The following is a 19,515-nucleotide window of genomic DNA, read 5'->3' as shown; positions in this document are numbered from 1 at the left end:
GAAGGATCGAAGATGGAATCTGCAGAAGCTTGGTTTGTAGATCCCGCTGCGGATGGAACGAGTTGTTGAAAAATAATTGAAGCGGGCAGAGCCTGAGTCTTGCGTGCGGCACAATGGCCACTGAGGCTGCCATGTGTCCCAACAATCTTTGTATAGTGATGGCTTGAACTGTCCTTTGTCATTGAATCCGATGGATGTGCGTACACAGGGTGGCCCTGCGGGACGGAAGAAGGAACGCTCTTTGCAGGGTGGAGTCGATACGTGCTTCGATGAAATCGATGACCTGCGTGGGAATAAGTGACGATTTCTTAAGGTTAATACAGAGTCCGAGGTCATCAAGTAAAGCACAAGTCACGCGGACAGCCGCTAAAAGGGTGTCTTCAGTCCGTGACACAATTAACCAATCATCTAAATAGGGGTAGACCTGTATACCCTGGAGTCGTAGGTGGGTGCAAACCGGAGCCATGCACTTTGTAAAGACTCTCGGTGCCGTAGCCAATCCAAATGGTAGAACACTGAATTCAAAAATATCGGATCCGACAGTAAAACGAAGGAAGCGTCTATGGGAAGGATGGATAGAAATATGAAAATATGCATCCTTCAAGTCCAATGAGGCGAACCAATCCCCATCCCTCAGCAACGGAAGAATATTCTGTAAAGTGGTCATCCGGAATTTCCTCGGTTTGATATATCTATTGACTCCTCTTAGATCCAGGATAGGTCGAAGACCACCGTCCCATTTGGGGACTGTAAAATATCTAGGATAGAGAGAGTTGTTGAATCGCTCCCTTATGAAGAAGGTGAAGAACTTCATCGCACAGAACCGACGATGATGGTGTAAAGCAGATAGGGCTTGATGGTGGAACGATGTCGAATTCTATTCTATATCCGAGCTGAATGATGGACAGTACCCACCTGTCAGATGTAATGGCCTCCCAAGTGGGAAGTCGGCTTTGGAGCCAACTCCCAAAGGGGAGAGGGGAAGGTGGGAGCTGGAGAGATGAATTGGTTCACCGGGACCATCAACGGGGACGTTTCTCGGTGTCGAACCGCCTATGGCCCTGGGAGAAGCACTGTTGAGGCTGTTGCCTTCTATGTTGCTGGCACTGGTGGAACTGCTGGAGAGGCTGATATTGCTGGCGCCCGTAGAGTCTGGACCAGGGCCACTTACGTTTTGCTTGTGGGAGTTCCATTCGACGCGCTGTCATACGGGACTCGTGGATGGCTTTGAGTTTCCGATCGGTCTTCGCATGGAAGGAGCCAGAGCCAACAAATGGCATTTCTTCTATCCTCCTCTTCATTTCCTCAGGGAAATTGCAGTTCCTGAGCCACGCGTGTCGTTGGAGGGAGATAGCGTTGACCATGGCCCGAGAATCAGTGTCTACGTGATGTCTCGCAGTAGACAACTGTTGAATGGCTACCTGCTCCGCTTTGTTCAAGAAGACCTTGGCTAGGTCTGCCTGCTGGTCCGGGAGGGAGGAGACGATGTTTTCCAGCTTCTGCATAATGAAGTACTGGTAACGTGCCAGTGTAGCCTCATAATTTGCAATACGCAAACCGAGTCCTGCAGCTGTGTAGACCCGGCATGCAATCATGTCAACCTTCCTCCCTTCCTTATCTCGGGGTGTTGTATTTCTGCGAGGCTCCCTGCCCTGGGACAACTTGACCACCACTGAATTAGGCTTTGGGTGGCGCAGCAGGAATGGGATGTCGTCTTCTCATATCTGGTACATAGATTCGTACTGGCGAGACGTCGCCTGCAGCTGAGCCGGTTGGTCCCAGGGCTGAACCATTGCCTGGCGAAGCGTGGTAATCAATGGTAAGGCAACGGTGGCAGATTGCTCCCTCGGACGATGTCGTAAAACTGGTCTGTGCTGGGCCCAGGGTGGTGATAGGCCTCTATCTCCAGCGACTGGACTAGACGAGAAACCAGCTCCGAGAAATAAACATGGGGCTCATTTGGGGATCCTGGGTCTTGGGAAGTAATAGCCACATCCGGAGACGTGGAGTCTACTTCTGACTCGTCTGAGTCTTGATGGTAGCAGTAATGCTCACTGGATGAAGAGCTTTCAGGAGATGGTGGAGGTCTGCATTCCGTACGGCTAGAAGTGGATGGTGCCTCTCTTGAGATCGATGGCGAATGATGGTTCAGAGGAAAAAAGGCATATGGATGGAGTCCACTCCAGGCAGGATAGCCACCATAGCCGTGCATAGCCCAGTCATCTACATGGTGCTCCGATGAACGGCTCCTACGCCTAGGAGGAGAGTCTGGTCCCTCAGGTGGCCCAGCAGCAGGCACTGGCATCAGAGAGCGTTGCCTCGGCAGGAAATCTCTAATTTCTCCATCAGAGATGGACTCCCTAAGCGGTGGCTCCTGTGGAGGAGACACGCTTTCAGGCCAAAGAACAGGCCTGGGGGATCCCAGCGGCATCACCTGCATTGCGGACTGCAGGGCCGGTCCCGAGGGAGTCAGTACTGTGGCGGCAGTCAGTACCAAGAACCCCAACGAACCCGAGCCTCGGTGTTTGGGGCGATCGGGTTTCTTGCCCTTGTGGGCTGCCTTAGCTGCCTTTTCTTTCCTCAGCTTCTTATGGCCGGAGGGCTTTGCCGGCTCTGAATGCTTACGCTTCTCCTTTTGTTTGGTTGGAGGAGAAGGTAGCTGTTGCACTTCCATTGGAGCAGCGCCTTCATCTGAAGGGTGCTGCGGCAGCGTGGCCGAAGTTGAGGCGGGGCACTTAGGGGGCACGGCCAGGGTAGAGGTGAAGCGCTGAGGCGGCACAGCCGAGGAGGGGGTAGGCCTTGAGACTAGCTGGTCAGATTGAAGCAAGGCCTGGTCCCAAGTAACTTGCAGAGATGATTCTCCCTATTCTTCCTGGCCTGTTTGGTAAAGGTCAGGCAATGCCCGCACTTATTGGTCCTATGCCCCTCGCCGAGGCAGAGGAGGCATTAGTCGTGCGGGTCCACGGGAGACATTTTGGAGCTGCACTGACTACACTTGTGGAATGCCTCCCACTGTGCCATCACAAAAAGGAAAAAAAGAGATGATAGTACAGAGGGTAAGTAATATTTTTGATTTTTTTTTTTTTAAGAAAAAGAACGAACAGAGAAACTATAACAAGGGAAAGAGAAACTGGGATATATAACGAGGAAAAGGTAAGTTGAACAAGATAAGCGTAAAGGAACACGTGGGGAGATCTAAGCGAGAGACGAGCAGGCACGAGGCACAGCGAACGGCGGTCGCAGAGACTGAGTAAAATGGCGGACGCTCTGCTCTATTTATACTGCAGGGGGGAGGGGAGCAGAGTGTTTTTCCTGCCAAAAACCGTTAGCTTTCTAATCGTCCGGCCTAGGCACTGCGCAGGCACAGCACCCATATGTGTGATGCACAGAGGCCACAACGAAGAAATACTCATATTGGTTGAGCTGAATATTCTTCAGGTGAAAGTAATGCTTGGCTTGGATATGTGAAGCAATATAGAGCAAAACACTTAAAGCCTGTTTTTTTTTTTTTTTAAACAAACCAGATTTCTATTCTGGAGCGAAAAATGTGTTTTTCACATAGCCCATTAAGTGAGTCTGTCCCATCTCTAACACCACTGAATGTCCACATGGGGTGCAACATTTGAACAGGATTACGCATATGGCAATTGTCTGAAAAGTAAGATAAGAATATCACTGCTCTAAAGAGCAGATCAGATGACTGATTTGTAACTCCTTTCTTATTTAATAAATAGTGCATTGTTCTATTTTGTGATGCAGGCTCTTAACAGTTTTCTACTGATGCATAAAAAACCAAACTCAAATAAACTTGTTCTGTACATGTAAGGCTTGTGTTCTATGAACTGCAGCTTCCTTCCTATAGTGAATGGATATTAAATTTAAAAAAATCCAAACTAGTTTTTATTAACAGTTCTTCTTTGAAGAAGAATGTTGGCAAAGGAGAAGAAAAACCCCAGCCTTTTATACATTTTCCTCACAGAAAACACCCTAAGTCATTTCATGTAAGGACAGTGACTTTGAAAAGCACAGCTACCATTCTGGCTGGGTTTACACAATGACTCCCTGTGTGTGCCAGTTGCGTGTTGTATGATTTGCCTAATTATTCTTGCAGTGTGCTGGTTGCTATTTATCTGGACCTGGTGAAGCAACCCCTGGGCTGAGGGTAGTAAGACAAGGTGGGAAGGCAGGTCCCTGCCAGACACATTTTCCCTCTTGTCTATTTTTTTTGGTCTGATTCATTGTATAACATCCAGTTTTTGAATGTCTTGTAGTAGCTCTTGGTAACTCTCTTAAATAGATCTGAAGTAAAGCCAAATGAAAGGATTAAAATCCCTGTTTCGTTTTGCTTGCAAGATATGTATTTGCAATATTCAACTTTCCTTTTAGAAATCTGGCTCATCAGCAAGGAGGTGGGAAAAAATTAGTCTGAATTCTCAGTACTGCTGCAGCATTACTGCTGCACTCAACTCCATGGCACCAACTTCTGATTTCATTCCCTAAAAAAAGACTACAGAACCACACTGAATTCACTGGAAAGTTGTCTACGCTGATCTTTTTCTTGGTGTAAGGAGGGAGCTCCCAGCAATGTCAGGTGTTAACACTGGATTGCATTTTAGGGCTGACCTAAGCCATGATCTTTCAGCCCCCTCCTCTACGGTGTAATGCAGAGAGAATATTGATGGGATTTAATTTCATTTATACAGGCAGGGACAGGGCTTTAAAAAATATTAACAACAAAACAGGAACACCACCACCAACAGCAATCACATTTTCTTTTCAGGAAACAAGACGTAAAGGCTCTTGGTGCTCTAATTTTCAGGGTCAATATTCTATTGTCCAATCTCAGGTATACTAAACTATGGATTACTTTCAATGGACAGTTATCACTTCTGCTTCAGAAATGACCCACCCACCCACATTTCAAAAGGGACTAGGAAGTTCCCTTTTCCTTAAGACCATAGGCATATCACTCAGTTTTTTGCCTCTACAGATCTCATGTCAATCAGAATTGTATACAAAACAGACTCTAAGAAAAGTTGTTTCTCACAAAATGATGAAAGACTATTGCCAGCTTTTTGTTGCTGCAGCTAAATGAAAGCCAGGAAGAAAGCCAGCTTCTTCCACATGTACCTCTCTGATTGTCAAGATTTGGTTCAGAGGCCCCTCTTGAAGTGCAACCCCCAAAGAAGGTGAAGGGGAAGGCGAAGAGAAGAATGCCTGCCTTGGTGGTTGGACTTATCTCTGGAATTAGCTCGCCAGAGAAATCTGCCTGGAACCTTCTTTACAGTTATTTTTGCTCCAGCTGAAAGGAATTTCCCGGGTATTTTAATAACTAACTAAATAGTATTGAATTCATTTTAATTTTAGTTGACTTATTAAATAATTTTGAATGATTTATCCACTTTCCCAACCTGAGGATAAATTTTGCTAAAATACTATGAGGCAGGCTTAGTAGTTTGTGTTTTTAATAGATTAAAACTATTTTAATCATTCTTTATTGTATAAGTTATATGATACTGTTGTTGGATGTACACTGCCCAGAGAGTCCCATTTGGGACTAGTGGGTGCAGTTTTATAAATCATATCAAATAAATATATCAATACTGTGCCAAGCAGGTACAAGCGATATGATTAGATTCCCTGAAAAGTGGAAATCACACAGGAAAGGAAAATAAAAGCCCTATGAAAAATAAACCTCTGTGCCACTGGTTCTCAGCCTCATTGAGTAAGCTTCCAAAAGAGAAACTGCCATTATTTCTCTTGGCCTGAACAGGAGACACACCAGAAGAAGGGATTAGGGAGAAGCTCATGTCTTTGCTTGCAGCCCTTTCACCTCTTTGGGAAACCGTGGCATTAAGTATTTGCTTTGTTTTCAGCCAGAGAAGGGAAAAAGCAGCTAAATTCCTCACCCCAGGGGAAATGCTTAAACTGTACAGGAGTCTACAAAGAAGTCTCCCACTGCTCTAATCAAGCACACAAATCCAGTTTGGCTTCTCAAGGCCCAATCCCACGCGCTTCTGGCCAGAGGCATGGCTGGCTGGGGAATGATGGGATTTATAAGTCTTTCTTTGGGCTAAATATGCCTAGGATCACACCCTTAATTACACACAACCACTTTACAGGTTTTCCATGGCCAATGTCTGCTTTTAATATGCATAGATGGGGTGAAAAGCAGCATTTAAATGTTTCTCTCACAACAAAATGGACTGTACTGATTCTCATTCAGAATCTTTTCCTGCATGTTTTACTGTGAACTTGTTAAGGGGCGGAGGGTAATTTTTACAATAAGAAAAATATTCAGACCTGAATTTATGAGTCAGGTTGGCTATGTATATTGTTAGAGAATACAATTGGCATAAAATTCATAGATGAAAGAGATGACATACAAAAATGGCAAATGTCAGCAAATTCTATTAGCAGCCCCCCATGTACCTCTTCCTCATTAATTCTCTATACATAAGGATGTCTCCTGTCAAGAGGCCTAGTCTTTTAATACTATATCAAGTTGGATCATCTGACATCTCAGAGCATCTTACCCATACAAATCTTTTACAATTGTTTCTGGTATCATAGTAAAACAGACACAACAGATAAACAAGTGCCTTGCATATCTCTTGAAAACGGCATTATTTCTTTCAGAAAACATAAATGACCGATAGTAGTAAATACTACTTTCCTCAAAAAAATGGAGATTCATTTTAAAAATCCAGATATCCTAGGTACTTGATATACTGTCACAGAATAATTACGAATCTATAATTATGATTCACATTTTTAGATGTCAGAGAAACTGAAGGCTCCCCACCCCACAAAGAAATGGACAGAATCTAATGGGGTGCTTATGTTTCCAATCAGCCTTTTATGCCCCACCAATTCTGTCCTGAAAATGGCCTCCACTCTTGTGCAGTTGCAATTTAGCACCACTGGGATAACCAGAAATAATGGTCTCTGGAAAGACTCAGGTCATTTGGGACTTACATATTTATTTATAAAATTTGTGCGCCGTCCAATTACTTGCATCTCTGGAGGGCTTACAACATAAATAAACTGACCATCCACACTGGCTGCAAATTAATAAAATACAACAATAAAATTTAATATTAAAACATATTAAAATATTGATTAAAAAGGTCTTGACCTGGCACCGAAAAACATATAATGATGGCGCAAGGCGGACCTCTCCCAGGAGTGCATTCCATAGTCGGGGTGCCACCGCAGAGAAGGCCCTTCTCTGGATACTCTGTCTCCTAACGTCTTTCACAGAGGGTTCCCGGAGGAGGGCTTCTTTTGCCGATCTCAGGGGGCGGGAGGGCAAACTAACCTAAGCTCTACCAACCCGCTTCTTTTCAGAAGCACATTTTTTATGCTTGTTTTGGGGCTTCCCTTAGGAAGTGCTAAATCTCCTTTGCATACATGGTCGGTCTTACTTGGGTGATGGAATTGGTAGAACCATTGCCTGTGCAAGAGACAATCCAATATCGTTCTATCCTACCACTCAAACATATTGAGAGGCCTTACAAGAAATATATTTAATTAAAAATAAGTCTTAATGCAACTAAACAAGCAGATGCTTTTCCCACATCTGAAAGAGAACAATACTTTGATTTATACTATTCTGTAACCTAAAAGGACCATGTGGGGGAGAGATCTGCTCTTAACAGTGAAATATATTGGTCATTTTACTTTCTCCTCTTACCTTAGGTGGTTTAAAGGGATAGTCTGGTGAGAAGGTAATATCAAGGAAAAAGACTCCTCCCTCATACACAGAACCTGGAGGCCCAAGTATAGTTGATCTCCATTCATAAATGTTGTCTCCCTTGGGTCCAGCACTATAATACAAAGCACAGCAAACAGTTACACTTCTGATAATGATGGTTTACAAAATACAGTAAAAGTGAAAATGAATCACATTCTTGAGCCCATTTCCAATTTACCATGTATCTGAGGTAATTTTTTTTGTTCCTTAACTCAAAACTAGTTTTTGAAGACACAGTTGTTACGTTTTGGATTAATTTACCTTGACATTCACCTTATCACTAGGTAGCATTGCAATTACATTATTTTTGTTGGCTATGCCACCATTTTTCATGCACCATGACAAATAACATTCTTTCTGGACATCAAAGTCATTCCAGCAACAGAAGGCTGCTTTATTCCACAATTATGACAAAAAAAAATTGAAAAGCCAGGCCTAAGATAAAGGAAAATTTCTTACACACTATACCAATTAAATCATGAAAGATGTTTGTATTGTATGCAGTGAATAAGCAAAAGTAGATAATTTAACCTGTAAGCCACACACAACCTGTTTGGTGGCTCTTTAAGAGTCCCAATGATTTCTACTTTTATCTGGCATGCATGTTTACCAAGACTGATCTGGATGGATTGAAAATAAAGAAAAAACAAGCAAGTAAGTTTAGAAAAGACCCTAATTATTTTTCTCCTTTTCATGTGATCATTTAAATGTCCAAATATCCCCTCCCCAACATATTTTACATGTTAGTACAGTAATTTAAGAAACAACATAATTTTCCAAAATATGCAAATATGACCCTACATAATGTTAAAATAGTGAAGCCATAGTGCCCATTAATCATAGTATATTTAAAAACTGTTATTTTTTACTTTATACAGTAATCATAACACCTTACATAAAATGCCTCTAAAAAGAAAAAAAATCCAACATGTATGAGGTTGTAGATTGCCTACGGAGAAGTTATTTCATGATACATTTCTGATGTTGCCTTCACTGCTAAGACGGTCAGCACTGTGGACAGTTATAGCTGTAGCTATATATACAGTAGCTAGGCTATTCTTATAAAATCCCATCTGACCTTTCTAAGGATAACTTTCTTATGCTAAACTAATATTTAGATAAGCCAGTCATTGTGAAATCTATTGCTAGAGGTTTGTTTACAGTTGTAGTCTTTTCAGGCTAAGGACCCACCCTTACTTCCAAACTGCAACATAGAATCCATTTCTAATTTTCTACTTTACCTTCCATTTTTGTCTTCTTTTCAAGATGATCAGAAGCTTAAGACCTTATTTATATTCAGTTTATATAATTAGTGACAAGATCTTGTGCTACAATAAATGCCACACTAACATTTATTTTTGATTGACTTTGTTAATTACCTTCATTCAGGAATGATATGAATAAAATATTGTTAATGATTGCTAAATCCCTGTTAAGCTTTGTCCCAGAATAACACAAGGAAAACCTTCTTGCATTTGAGGGATTTACAACATGTCTCTAGTTTACAGTCCACTAAGATAAATTAACAATACCAGATATCATTGTCCGTTCGTAGCTGTTGTTTTTGTGATGAGCTGTACTATATTTTGGCAGACAAATATAACATTGGGTTTGTAAAGAAACAACGTGACACAATATACTTTCAGGGCATTTCCCATAAAATATTCTTTCCTACAATTGCAATAATACAATTGCAATAATGTACTTAAGCAGGGTGTGAAAAATAACTATATCTAGAACAGATTAAGGCTTTTGGCTATGCTTATGCCTTGTAATATACCCAAGGCATGCAATTATCACACTACATCATGTTGTGTTCAATGCTTAACTATTCATTTTGTTCAGTGAAAGTTAATAAAACCCTCTTTTACCTACAATTCCTTAGGCTCTGTTCAATAAAATCAAAGAGTGCATGATTCCTTGCATATAACTGAATTATGAGTACTGTTTAAGGCAGTGGATCAGTTCATTAGTCATGGTATCTGCATTAATTTTCTGTAATAGTTGATAATGTTTCAAAGATTTCAAACTGACATACTTCCTTTATAATGCAGGAGATACTAAGTATACTATATCATAACATTTTAAAGAGAGGTTTAGAAAACATGGTATGCATTTTAAAGAAAATGCTAGTTTTTTTAGACAATTGAAGCAGAAACAGCATTGTCTGAATGCTGAAGCAGAAACAGCATTGTCTGATACAATGTCTGTATCAGGTCATTGGCTGCAAAATGAATTTAATTTATCCTGTTCTCAGTTTGTATTAACCTTTGAATAAAAAAAGCACAGCTGAGAGTCCTATAGGAAGACACAAGCCAATTAATTAATAATTTAAAACACCTCTACTGTCAATGGAAATCCCATACCTTGGAATACTGAACAGCAGCATATAATTACAAAGATATAATAAATAAATACATAAAAACAATAAAATCCTAACTTGTCTGGAAAGGCTTGTTACTGAACTAAGCTAAATGTGGCTAACTGCACTCTTTATTTGCCTAAAGAAATTATGCCCCCATCCTTTTTTTAGGTTAACAAAACATACAATTAACTACCTTCATGTACTTTCAAAGGTGCATAAAGTGCACCTCTGAACATAAGATAAGGAATTTACATATAAAATAGGAAGTGAATGAAGTGCAAATTATCTCAACATCAACTGGTTTAAGTAATATGTTTTTATTAATTTGTGAACATATAATCATTGGAAAACAATGTATTTAATAATGTCTATACTGTCCAATAGTAAAAGTCTGCAACAAACCTATCTACTCATCTGATGCAGAACTCAAAATAAAATAACAGAAATACTCCCTACTCACTGCAAAATAATCTGCTGCCAGATGACTTTTTTCCACTTTGTCCTGGGGGCAGGAGAAACACCCCTATCCAATTTTCCTTGTATGAAGAAAGCAGTTACATTTCTATGTTCTTGTTTTTTAGAAAAGTTTGGTGAGCTCTATATGTCTGCAGATACTAAAGCTGAAGTCCAAAGCAGCCAATCCAAAGAAGCTATGTACCAAAGTTTCGAATAAATTTAATATATTTTAAATGTAACTGCTGATCTTCTTGCCTCTGAACTTTTCAGCTTAGTGTTAAATGCACATTAGATGCTTTTACCATTTTGCCATTTCTATCTACTTTTCCCAGCCTATCTACTCAGAAGGGGTCCTCTTGGTTGGCAATCACCAAGAGGGGTAAAGGCATGGTCTAAATAGTCAGAATATAGTCTAAATCTGCATGTTTTATCTTTGACCTTAATACTTGGACCACATGCTCCTTGTGGCCCTAATCTGCTCACTCCAGATTTGTCTTGGCAAGGCTGAGGATGGAACAAGCAGGTCAGAGAGGTTACAGGCAGGAGCACACAGAAAGAACGATTCCAGAGAAGTTCTAAAGAAATCAGTAAGGTCAGGTGATGTCTCCATGAGTGAAGGGGTGGTTCCACTAGCTTAAAGGAAGTACCACTATTGGAGAAACCTGTTCTAGTTCTAATAGTTTCTAATAATTACTGCTGATTATTCAGTTGCATTCCAATCTGGATTCAGTGATTTTTTTGGGATGGAAAGAACCCTGGATAAACTAACAAAGGACTTACATTGTGGGAGGGAGAACTGCTTTATACTTTCCAATACCTACATGAAACTGAAGGGGAAAGCCTTTTGTAGGTTTGGGTCAGTGCCATCATAATGTGGAGCATACCCAGCTTTCCTTCTTGTTTCCAACTAATGATTCTAGGAAAGCTTTTAAGCTCTTGAACCAGTGACTGAAAGTGTTTTTGATGGAAAGAATGTAAACAAGCTAAGGAAAGGATCACTCTTTCCAAAGGACCAAGTGCATGCTCTGATAGCGCTACTGGGCTCAGCACTAACTGGCAAAGGAAGAAGTGGCAGTGGCCAGGAATAATTTTTACTAGCTTAGTACAGTACCCCAGTTGTGACCTTATCTGGAAACCTTATCTGGTTTTGGCTCATTTATTCATATTCTGGTGATATCCTGATTGAACTATTGTAAAATGTGCACCATGAGGCAGGTTTAAAACTTCATTGCAAGTGAGAATAGCTGTCCAGATATTGGTGGGGATTGGGCAGTCAGTTCATGCGAGACAAATCCTATGTCAACAGTATGGGTTGCCAATGAGTTTCTGAGCCCAATTCAAATTACTGGTTTACTCTATGAAGTACAGATTTAGCTCATGTTTCTATCTCTAGATTGGCTGAGGCTTCATCTCTTAAGAGGGCCTACCAGGTTTCCTCCTAGGCACTTCCCCAGTTTCCAGGAAAGGAAAATCTGTTGTCTCCAAACTGCTGATCAAAGGCAGAGATTATCCCTGCCTGGGCAGTGCAGAGGGGCCTGTGTGTACATGAATGGGTCTAAGTAATCATGTTGGAGGACTATGTACTCACGGGTGATTCTGCACAATTTAGTCATACCCACTGCTGGCATGATGCCCTCACTTGTTTGCCCAGAGCTAATTTGACTGATGTAAAAGGAATAGTGCCTTTTTGGTCACACTCCTGTATCTCTGAAAGGAGCTTCCATCATGTGATCATGGAGTCCTTTCTTACAATAATATCATTGGTTCTTCAATACTATCATTGTAAGCTTTATGATGCCTTTGTATAACTGAATCTGCTTCCTGCACAGGAAGCAGACTCTGGACTCTGGAGCATCCTATATGCTCGGGATCCTTTGAGGATGAGAGGCGGGTTCTTGGTCACATTACCTTTTATTGCTTGTTTTTGGTTAATTTCTGGGCTGTTAGTTTCATGTATAAGTACTATGTAATTGAATTGCTTTTTTTTAATGGTCTGCCTGGTTTATTTTTATTTTGAACATCACATTAAGTGTTCTACTCTAAAAGCCAGCCTAGATGTGTGTGTGTGTGTGTGTGTGTGTGTGTGTGTGTGTTGGATGTTACTATCCACTCTTTTCTAAATTGATTTTTATCACAGTTATATGCCACTTATATAAGTGGCTCACATTCAAACGCTTTTACAAAATAACTGAATATAATATTAAAAAAAATTCAATTATGAAAGTGCAGAATATACAACCAGTTAGAAATGGAGTGGCATGATTTATTTTGTTTTAAGCCTTGGTGAACAGTTTAGGAGGCTTGAAAGATGTCACATTTTCTGCCTCTGAACTACATGAGGGTTTTCCAAAACTAAACATTTGGTTAATTTTGGAATGATCAGCAAGGCCTTGACTGATTATCCTAAATGTTACCTGGATATATATAATGGAGTGTAGTCAATTAGATATTCTAACAAATTACATAAGTTGGACATTTAGAAAACTGAGGTAATGATTTCTTTCACTGGTTGACAATATTTTTAGGACAATAGGAAAGAGAGAGATGCCCTTATTTTGTGAAAAATAAAGAAAAGGAATAAGAACAAACTTTTTTGTTATGTTTTGATAGAATGAACAGCTCATAAGCTCAGACCTTATACAGAAAACCCCACCCAAGGAGAGAGAACCTGTTCCTGAATTCCAAGTGTACAATAAGAGAAATGACTACAGTTGTTGAGTGGTGGACGAAAAACTCTGCATATGCTCTGAGACATGATTCAGCCAGACATGAACCATCACTGTCAATCAGTATAGACTACAACAGTGGTGGCAAACCTATGGCACCCCATTGCCCCAGCAGCAGATCATCGGATAACAACATACATAGGGGCCATGCACATGCTCAGAAAGGAGTAGTGGTGCCAGGCAATGTCACAAGCTGCAACTCATTAGATGTGACTCATCCAAGCTTTCCCATGGCTGGTCAGTGCACTGCCAAGTATATATATATATTTGTTAGGACTGGCTGTGAGTTGTTTTTTCTAAACTAAAACCTCAGTTTTCAGGTTTTATTGTAGTGTTGGCAATTTGCAATAAATAAGTAGGTTTTGTTAGTCGCGAAGTCGTGTCCAACCCATCATGACCCCATGGACAACATTCCTCCAGGCCTTCCTGTCCTCCACCATCCCCAGGAGTCCACTTAAGCTCACGCTGACTGCTTCAGTGACTCCATCTAGCCACCTCATTCTCTGCCGTCCCCTTCTTCTTTTGCCATCAATTGTTCCCAGCATTAGGCTCTTCTCCAGGGAGTCCTTCTCATTAGGTGGCCAAAGAATTTGAGTTTCATCTTCAGGATCTGGCCTTCTAAAGAGCAGTCAGGGTTGATTTCCTTTAAGATTCACTGGTTTGATCTCTTTGCAGTCCAAGGTACTCTCAGGAGCCTCCTCCAGCACCACAATTCAAAGGGCTCAATTCTTTGGTGCTCAGCCTTCCTTATGGTCCAACTTTCACAGCCATACATTGCAATTGGGAAAACCATAGCCTTGACTATATGCACTTTTGTTGGCAGGGTGATGTCTCTGCTTTTTAGTATGCTGTCTAGATTTGCCATAGCTTTTCTCCCCAGGAGCGTCTTTTAATTTCTTGGCTGCAGTCTCCATCTGCGGTGATCTTGGAGCCCAGGAAAATAAAATCTGTCACTACCTCCATTTCTTCCCCATCTATTTGCCAGTAAGTGAGAGGACCAGATGCCATGATCTTAGTTTTCTTAATGTTGAGTTTCAAGCCAACTTTTGCACTCTCCTCCTTCACCTGCATCAAGAGGCTCTTTAGTTTCTCCTCACTTTCTGCCATGAGAGTGGTATCATCTGCATATCTGAGGTTGTTGATATTTCTCCCAGCAATCTTAATTCCAACTGGTGATTCATCTAGCCCTGCCTTTCTCACGATGTACTCTGCATATAAGTTAAATAGGCAGGGTGACAGTATACAGCCTTGCCGAACTCCTTTCTCAATTTTGAACCAATCAGTGGTTCCGTGTCCAGTTCTCACTGTTGCTTTGTGACCCGCATATACAGTAGGTTTGTTAAGAGACAAATAAGATGGTCTGGTACTCCCATCTCTTTAAGAAATTGCCACAGTTTGTTGTGATCCACACAATCAAAGGCTTTAGCATAGTCAATGAAGCAGATGTTTTTCTGGAACTCCCTAGTTTTCTCCATGATCCAGCGTATGTTGGCAATTTGATCTCTAGCTCCTCTGCCTCTTCGAAATCCTGCCTGTACTTCTGGTAGTATCGCTGGGTTAGGGTTAGAAAAACAAGGTGTCCTGGCATGATTTTGATGGTTGGAATGTGTTTAGAATGGGCAGAAATGATGATCTGTGGAGAAAAAGCTACTCAAGGAAGGCTTTTTCAAAATTGCCCTATTTTCAATGGAACTTTAGCCCTATGTTAGGGTTAGGGGCGTGCACCAGGGTAGGGTCAGTCCAGTGGTGGTGAACCTATGGCATGCGTGCCACAGTGGGCACCCAGAGCCCTCTGTGTCAGCATGCAAGCCATGTTGCCCAGTATCGCCCCAGCAGCCAAGCATCGGATAACACTGCACATAGGGGCCCTGCACATGCTTGGAAAGGAGTAGCGGCACCAGGCAATGACATCATGAGCTGCGACTCCTTAGCCATGACACGTCCGATCTTTCACATGGCTGGTCAGTGAGCTGCCAAGGACATACATACATACATACATACATATATATATATTTGCATGGACTGGCTGTGAGTTGTTTTTTCTAAACTAAAGCCTCAGTTTTCAGGTTTTATTCTAGTGTTGGCACTTTGTGATAAATAAGTGGGTTTTGGGTTGCAGTTTGGGCACTCGGTCTCTAAAAGGTTCGCCATCACTGGATTAGAGGTTCAGCAACATGGTACCCATAAGTGTCCACCAGGAGCCCTAGACCATTCTGTTAACTTCTTGTTCTTTCCTTAGTGCTCTGGAGGTAAAGTAGGCAGTGTGATGGAATTATAATTAAAGGTGTGGAAGACGCACATAAAGGTATAGAGAAGATTCCAGGGAGAGGAAGAACAAAAGTGGAGAAATTTCAGGCAGTGAAGGTCAAAAAAAGGTGTGAAGGAGCAAACATTCCATTGGGGTGGGGAAATGGAAAGATTTTCTCTGTGTGTGGGTGCTTGTATGTGTGTGTGTGAAATACTGAGATTGAGATGATTGAGATTGTTTCTGGGTATGTGTCAGTGAAACTGAGTGATACTAGGAAGGGGTGATGGAGAGATTCTATGTGAAAATAGGCAGATTTCAGGAAGTAGGAGAAAGAAAATGAAGAGATTCCAGGCAGGGGAGGAGCAAAAAGGAGGAGTTTCTGGTGGAGGAAGAGTGGCAATGGATATATTCTAGAAGGGGACGGGAGCAAAAATGGGGAGTATCTATGCAAGGGAAGTTAAGAGGAGAATCTCTGCCACACCCACGCCATTACAAATGTACCAGCAGGACCTCTTGCACAGAAGAACCTACTTAGTATATTATTAGCACATTATACAGTACTCATATCCTGCCTTTTTTCTCCTACAAAGAATCCAAGACAACTTACAAAGTCTTATCCACTCCAATTTATCCCCACAACAGCATTGTGAAGTAGGTTAGGCTGAGAGTGAGTGACTCATTCACTCAGTGAGCTTCATGACCAAGTGGAGACTAGAACCCATGTCTTCCAGGTCCCAGTCCAACACTGCAAGCACAACACCAAACTGCCTCTTTATAGGACTGCTTCCCATGTACTTTTTAGTATCTCAGTAAATGAGTCACTAAATTTATTAAATCTATTAAATTCATCTGACAAAACGTAAATAAATATTAGTATGTTTAATGAAGAACACAATGGGACACTAGATTTTTAATTGGGAATAAACTACCATTTACTTCAGTTGGGCTTATTTTGAGCATAGGAGCATAGGAGTAAAAATGAATATTTTGACGTTGTTAGAGACAAATATCTAAAGATAGAGAATTAGTCAGGATTAACTGCTGCCCCATGGATTTCTATAGGTATACTACATCTGGATCGAACCAATTGGCTCCATCTGAAAAACAGAAAGCGATCACTTAGCTTAAGACATTTTCACTTACATATTAATAATGGTTCATTTTCTTCTTTTGTGCTTTTTCCACAATTATTAAGCAATTTATACACTCACAATCCCCAAGGGAGTGACAGGACACCAGGTTTCTCCAGAGAAAATTCCCATATGTGCAAGCTCTCTGCAAGAGAATAATTCTATCTGGTTTATAATGCAGGAAGATTTAATTGCTCTCTTCTCTGCATGGACATCTGCCAAATATGCCGAAGCGTAAGCATTTTATACTTCATGTGATTTATACGGCCATTCTTACAGTTTGTGTTCACAAATAAACCACAGACCTCACTGAAAGTAAACGAATCATCTCAGCTTTTGAAATGATAATATCTTTCAAAAGATTGATTCAGATGGACACCAATTTTCAGAAAGGGCAGGCTAATCCTTCTAAGACTGAATTGTCCCAGCTCTTATGCATGCTGCTGCTGCTGCTGTCAACCTTAGTTAAATTAATCAATTTCAAGCCAAGAAAATACTGCCTGTTGTAGATCCAGCTGGAAACAGCTGAACTGTAAAGATACTATGGTTTGTATAATTACTGATTAAAGAGTTTAGATGTATGCTTCCAATATTTAGAATACTTGTTACAGAGCTGTGACACAGAACTGAGAATATATGGTGTAAACATGTAAGATTTTATGTCAGCAGTGCCTTGCCAAAAATGGGTATCTATGGCTGTGTATCTTGTAAAACTGATGATATACTAATATATATTATGTCACTGGAGATGTTATGTTCCACACAGCAGTAAATTATGGTGAATTAATAATAAAGGCTGCAATGTAAAAAATGCAGTTGTATGCATCCTCAAAATTATTTGGCTGCTTTTATATACACAAGGAAACACAGAATTCAGAGTTCTCCCTCGGAAATCAAGACAATAGTTTTGAGAAGGCCCACTCCTGCTGCCTCCATACAGTTTCTTATTCATGTTCTGTATTACCTGAGAAGAAATTAAAAGAGCTCTCATGAACGACGTTGTTTACAACAGTAAGCCAGGAGTGAAAGGGTAGACAATGATGGTACTAGAGAACTGGTGTAATGGAAGCTCTTGAAGAAAGTAGTGGCAAAGTGAAAAATATCGAGGATAGGCTCCCTTCATAAGAGATAACATGGAGTTGTGACTCAAGCATTCAAGTGGAGCACCCTATGATGAAAAAGTCATAGTTTGTGTAAGAGTGCATCTATGCCAACATATATGCCCGTCATTACTAAATGGAAGATTTTCTGTATCTTTCTTGCTTTTCACCATATCCATCCATTATCCATCCACCAGCTCGGTTTTTGGCCATTTGAATGCCCTGGTAAAATGCTTAGGCGAACATGGGCAGTGGTGAAGAGTGACCCTCATTCCATCAGCATGTTTTTGAACTCTGAAAAATTGAATACCATCTCTAATGCCAGTAAATCAACTTTCTCCAACCCACTGTTCTCTAGATGTTTTAGAATTCAACTCCCCTCAGCTCCAGCCAGCATACCCAATAGTCAAGAACACTGAGAACTGTAACCCAAAACTTCAAAAAAGCAGCAGCTTGGGGGTAGTGGTGGTTAAAAGCTCGAGAAATAAGACAAAGCAAGATAATGCATATTCATCAGCACTCCACTAACATTCTGAGGCAAGGTAACCAATATTCTGCACCGAGAAAAGACTGGATCTCTGTCTAGTATAGAAATGTATACTTTCTCTGCCACATATATGTACAAGACTGTGGATGGAATGAGTATATGTAAGTTATCTATAGTTGGGTGCTTTCATTTCAAACTTTGGAAGAGACTGTAACTGAAAACAGTGTATTTTGGCCACTACAAGATAAATATCCAAGTGTTAATGTGAAAGTTTAACTATATTATCAAGATTGGCAGAGCATATAACAGATTGCAAGAATAGACTTCCCAGAACTGCATATTTCCATTTTTTCTTAACTGGCATGTAAACATGTGAGCAAAGAGATTATGTATGCAGCAGAACTTTATTTTATCCAGAACTGTGTTTTGTACAAAAATTTACTATCCTTTTAATTCAGTCAGAATAACAAAGTTCCTGCCCTGAAGAAGTAATTCATGGGGCTAATCAAAATATCAAATAAAATCTCTTAATATGTTAATTACAGATAGCCAAATAATCAGGAAGAGCACATGTCAAGATAAGAGATGTTGATTTCACACAACCCCTGGGAGATGGCTGACAGCAATCTGTTTTGGCTTGCGTTTAAACAGCTTCCCCAGTTCATTCTGAATACATTGGGTTCCAAATGTTCTGGCATGAGATGACCATTTACTGCAGGCTCATTATTCTTCAGAGATGAAACAGCCTTGTCCAGGATGACAACAGCATTGTAGGGAAGATTAGATTCATTCTAAGGACCAAGAAAGTGCTATCTTCAGGAAAATGGGTTTATTTTCATGATAAACATACAATGAATTACTGTATATGTGATGATGAAAAATGAGGAAAGATGTGTGGGGTGCTTGCTTCTAGTTCCCTAATAAAATATAGCACAAAATCATGTTTGATACAAAACCGCTTAGCCTGAAACTTGTTCTCTTAGTTACTGTGCTATCCCAGGTCCTATGCAGACACGACTTGCAAACAATAAAATTGTATGGACACTACATGTATACTATATTTGTTTTGTTGTATCCTCACATAATAGAAATTTATTGTTTTTCAGGATATCCCTTAACATGTAGACATAATGAAATAAACATGTAATGGTGTGTGCGTTTATGTGTGTATAGTGTCTATATCCCTACAGAAAAGTGATACCCATTTAGGAAATGGCATGGATGAAACAGCCATCAGGGGAACACAC

General features: G+C 40.8%; 1 protein-coding gene across 1 annotated transcript in view; it reads right to left on the bottom strand.

The window, feature by feature from the left end:
* LOC123033061 (ubiquitin-conjugating enzyme E2 E2) overlaps positions 1-19,515 on the bottom strand; it is a 142,864-nt gene that overhangs the window by 11,258 nt on the left and 112,091 nt on the right. The window contains exon 4 of the mRNA XM_044449407.1: positions 7,697-7,829. Coding sequence (XP_044305342.1) covers positions 7,697-7,829 — 133 coding nt within the window. The remainder of the gene's footprint in view (positions 1-7,696; positions 7,830-19,515) is intronic.

The sequence above is a fragment of the Varanus komodoensis genome, unplaced genomic scaffold, assembly GCF_004798865.1.
Source record: "Varanus komodoensis strain SLA01 unplaced genomic scaffold, ASM479886v1 scaffold58, whole genome shotgun sequence".
Lineage (NCBI taxonomy): Eukaryota > Metazoa > Chordata > Lepidosauria > Squamata > Varanidae > Varanus > Varanus komodoensis.
The sequence above is the reverse complement of the archived record's forward strand: the minus strand, read 5'-3'. Positions and strand labels throughout refer to the sequence as shown.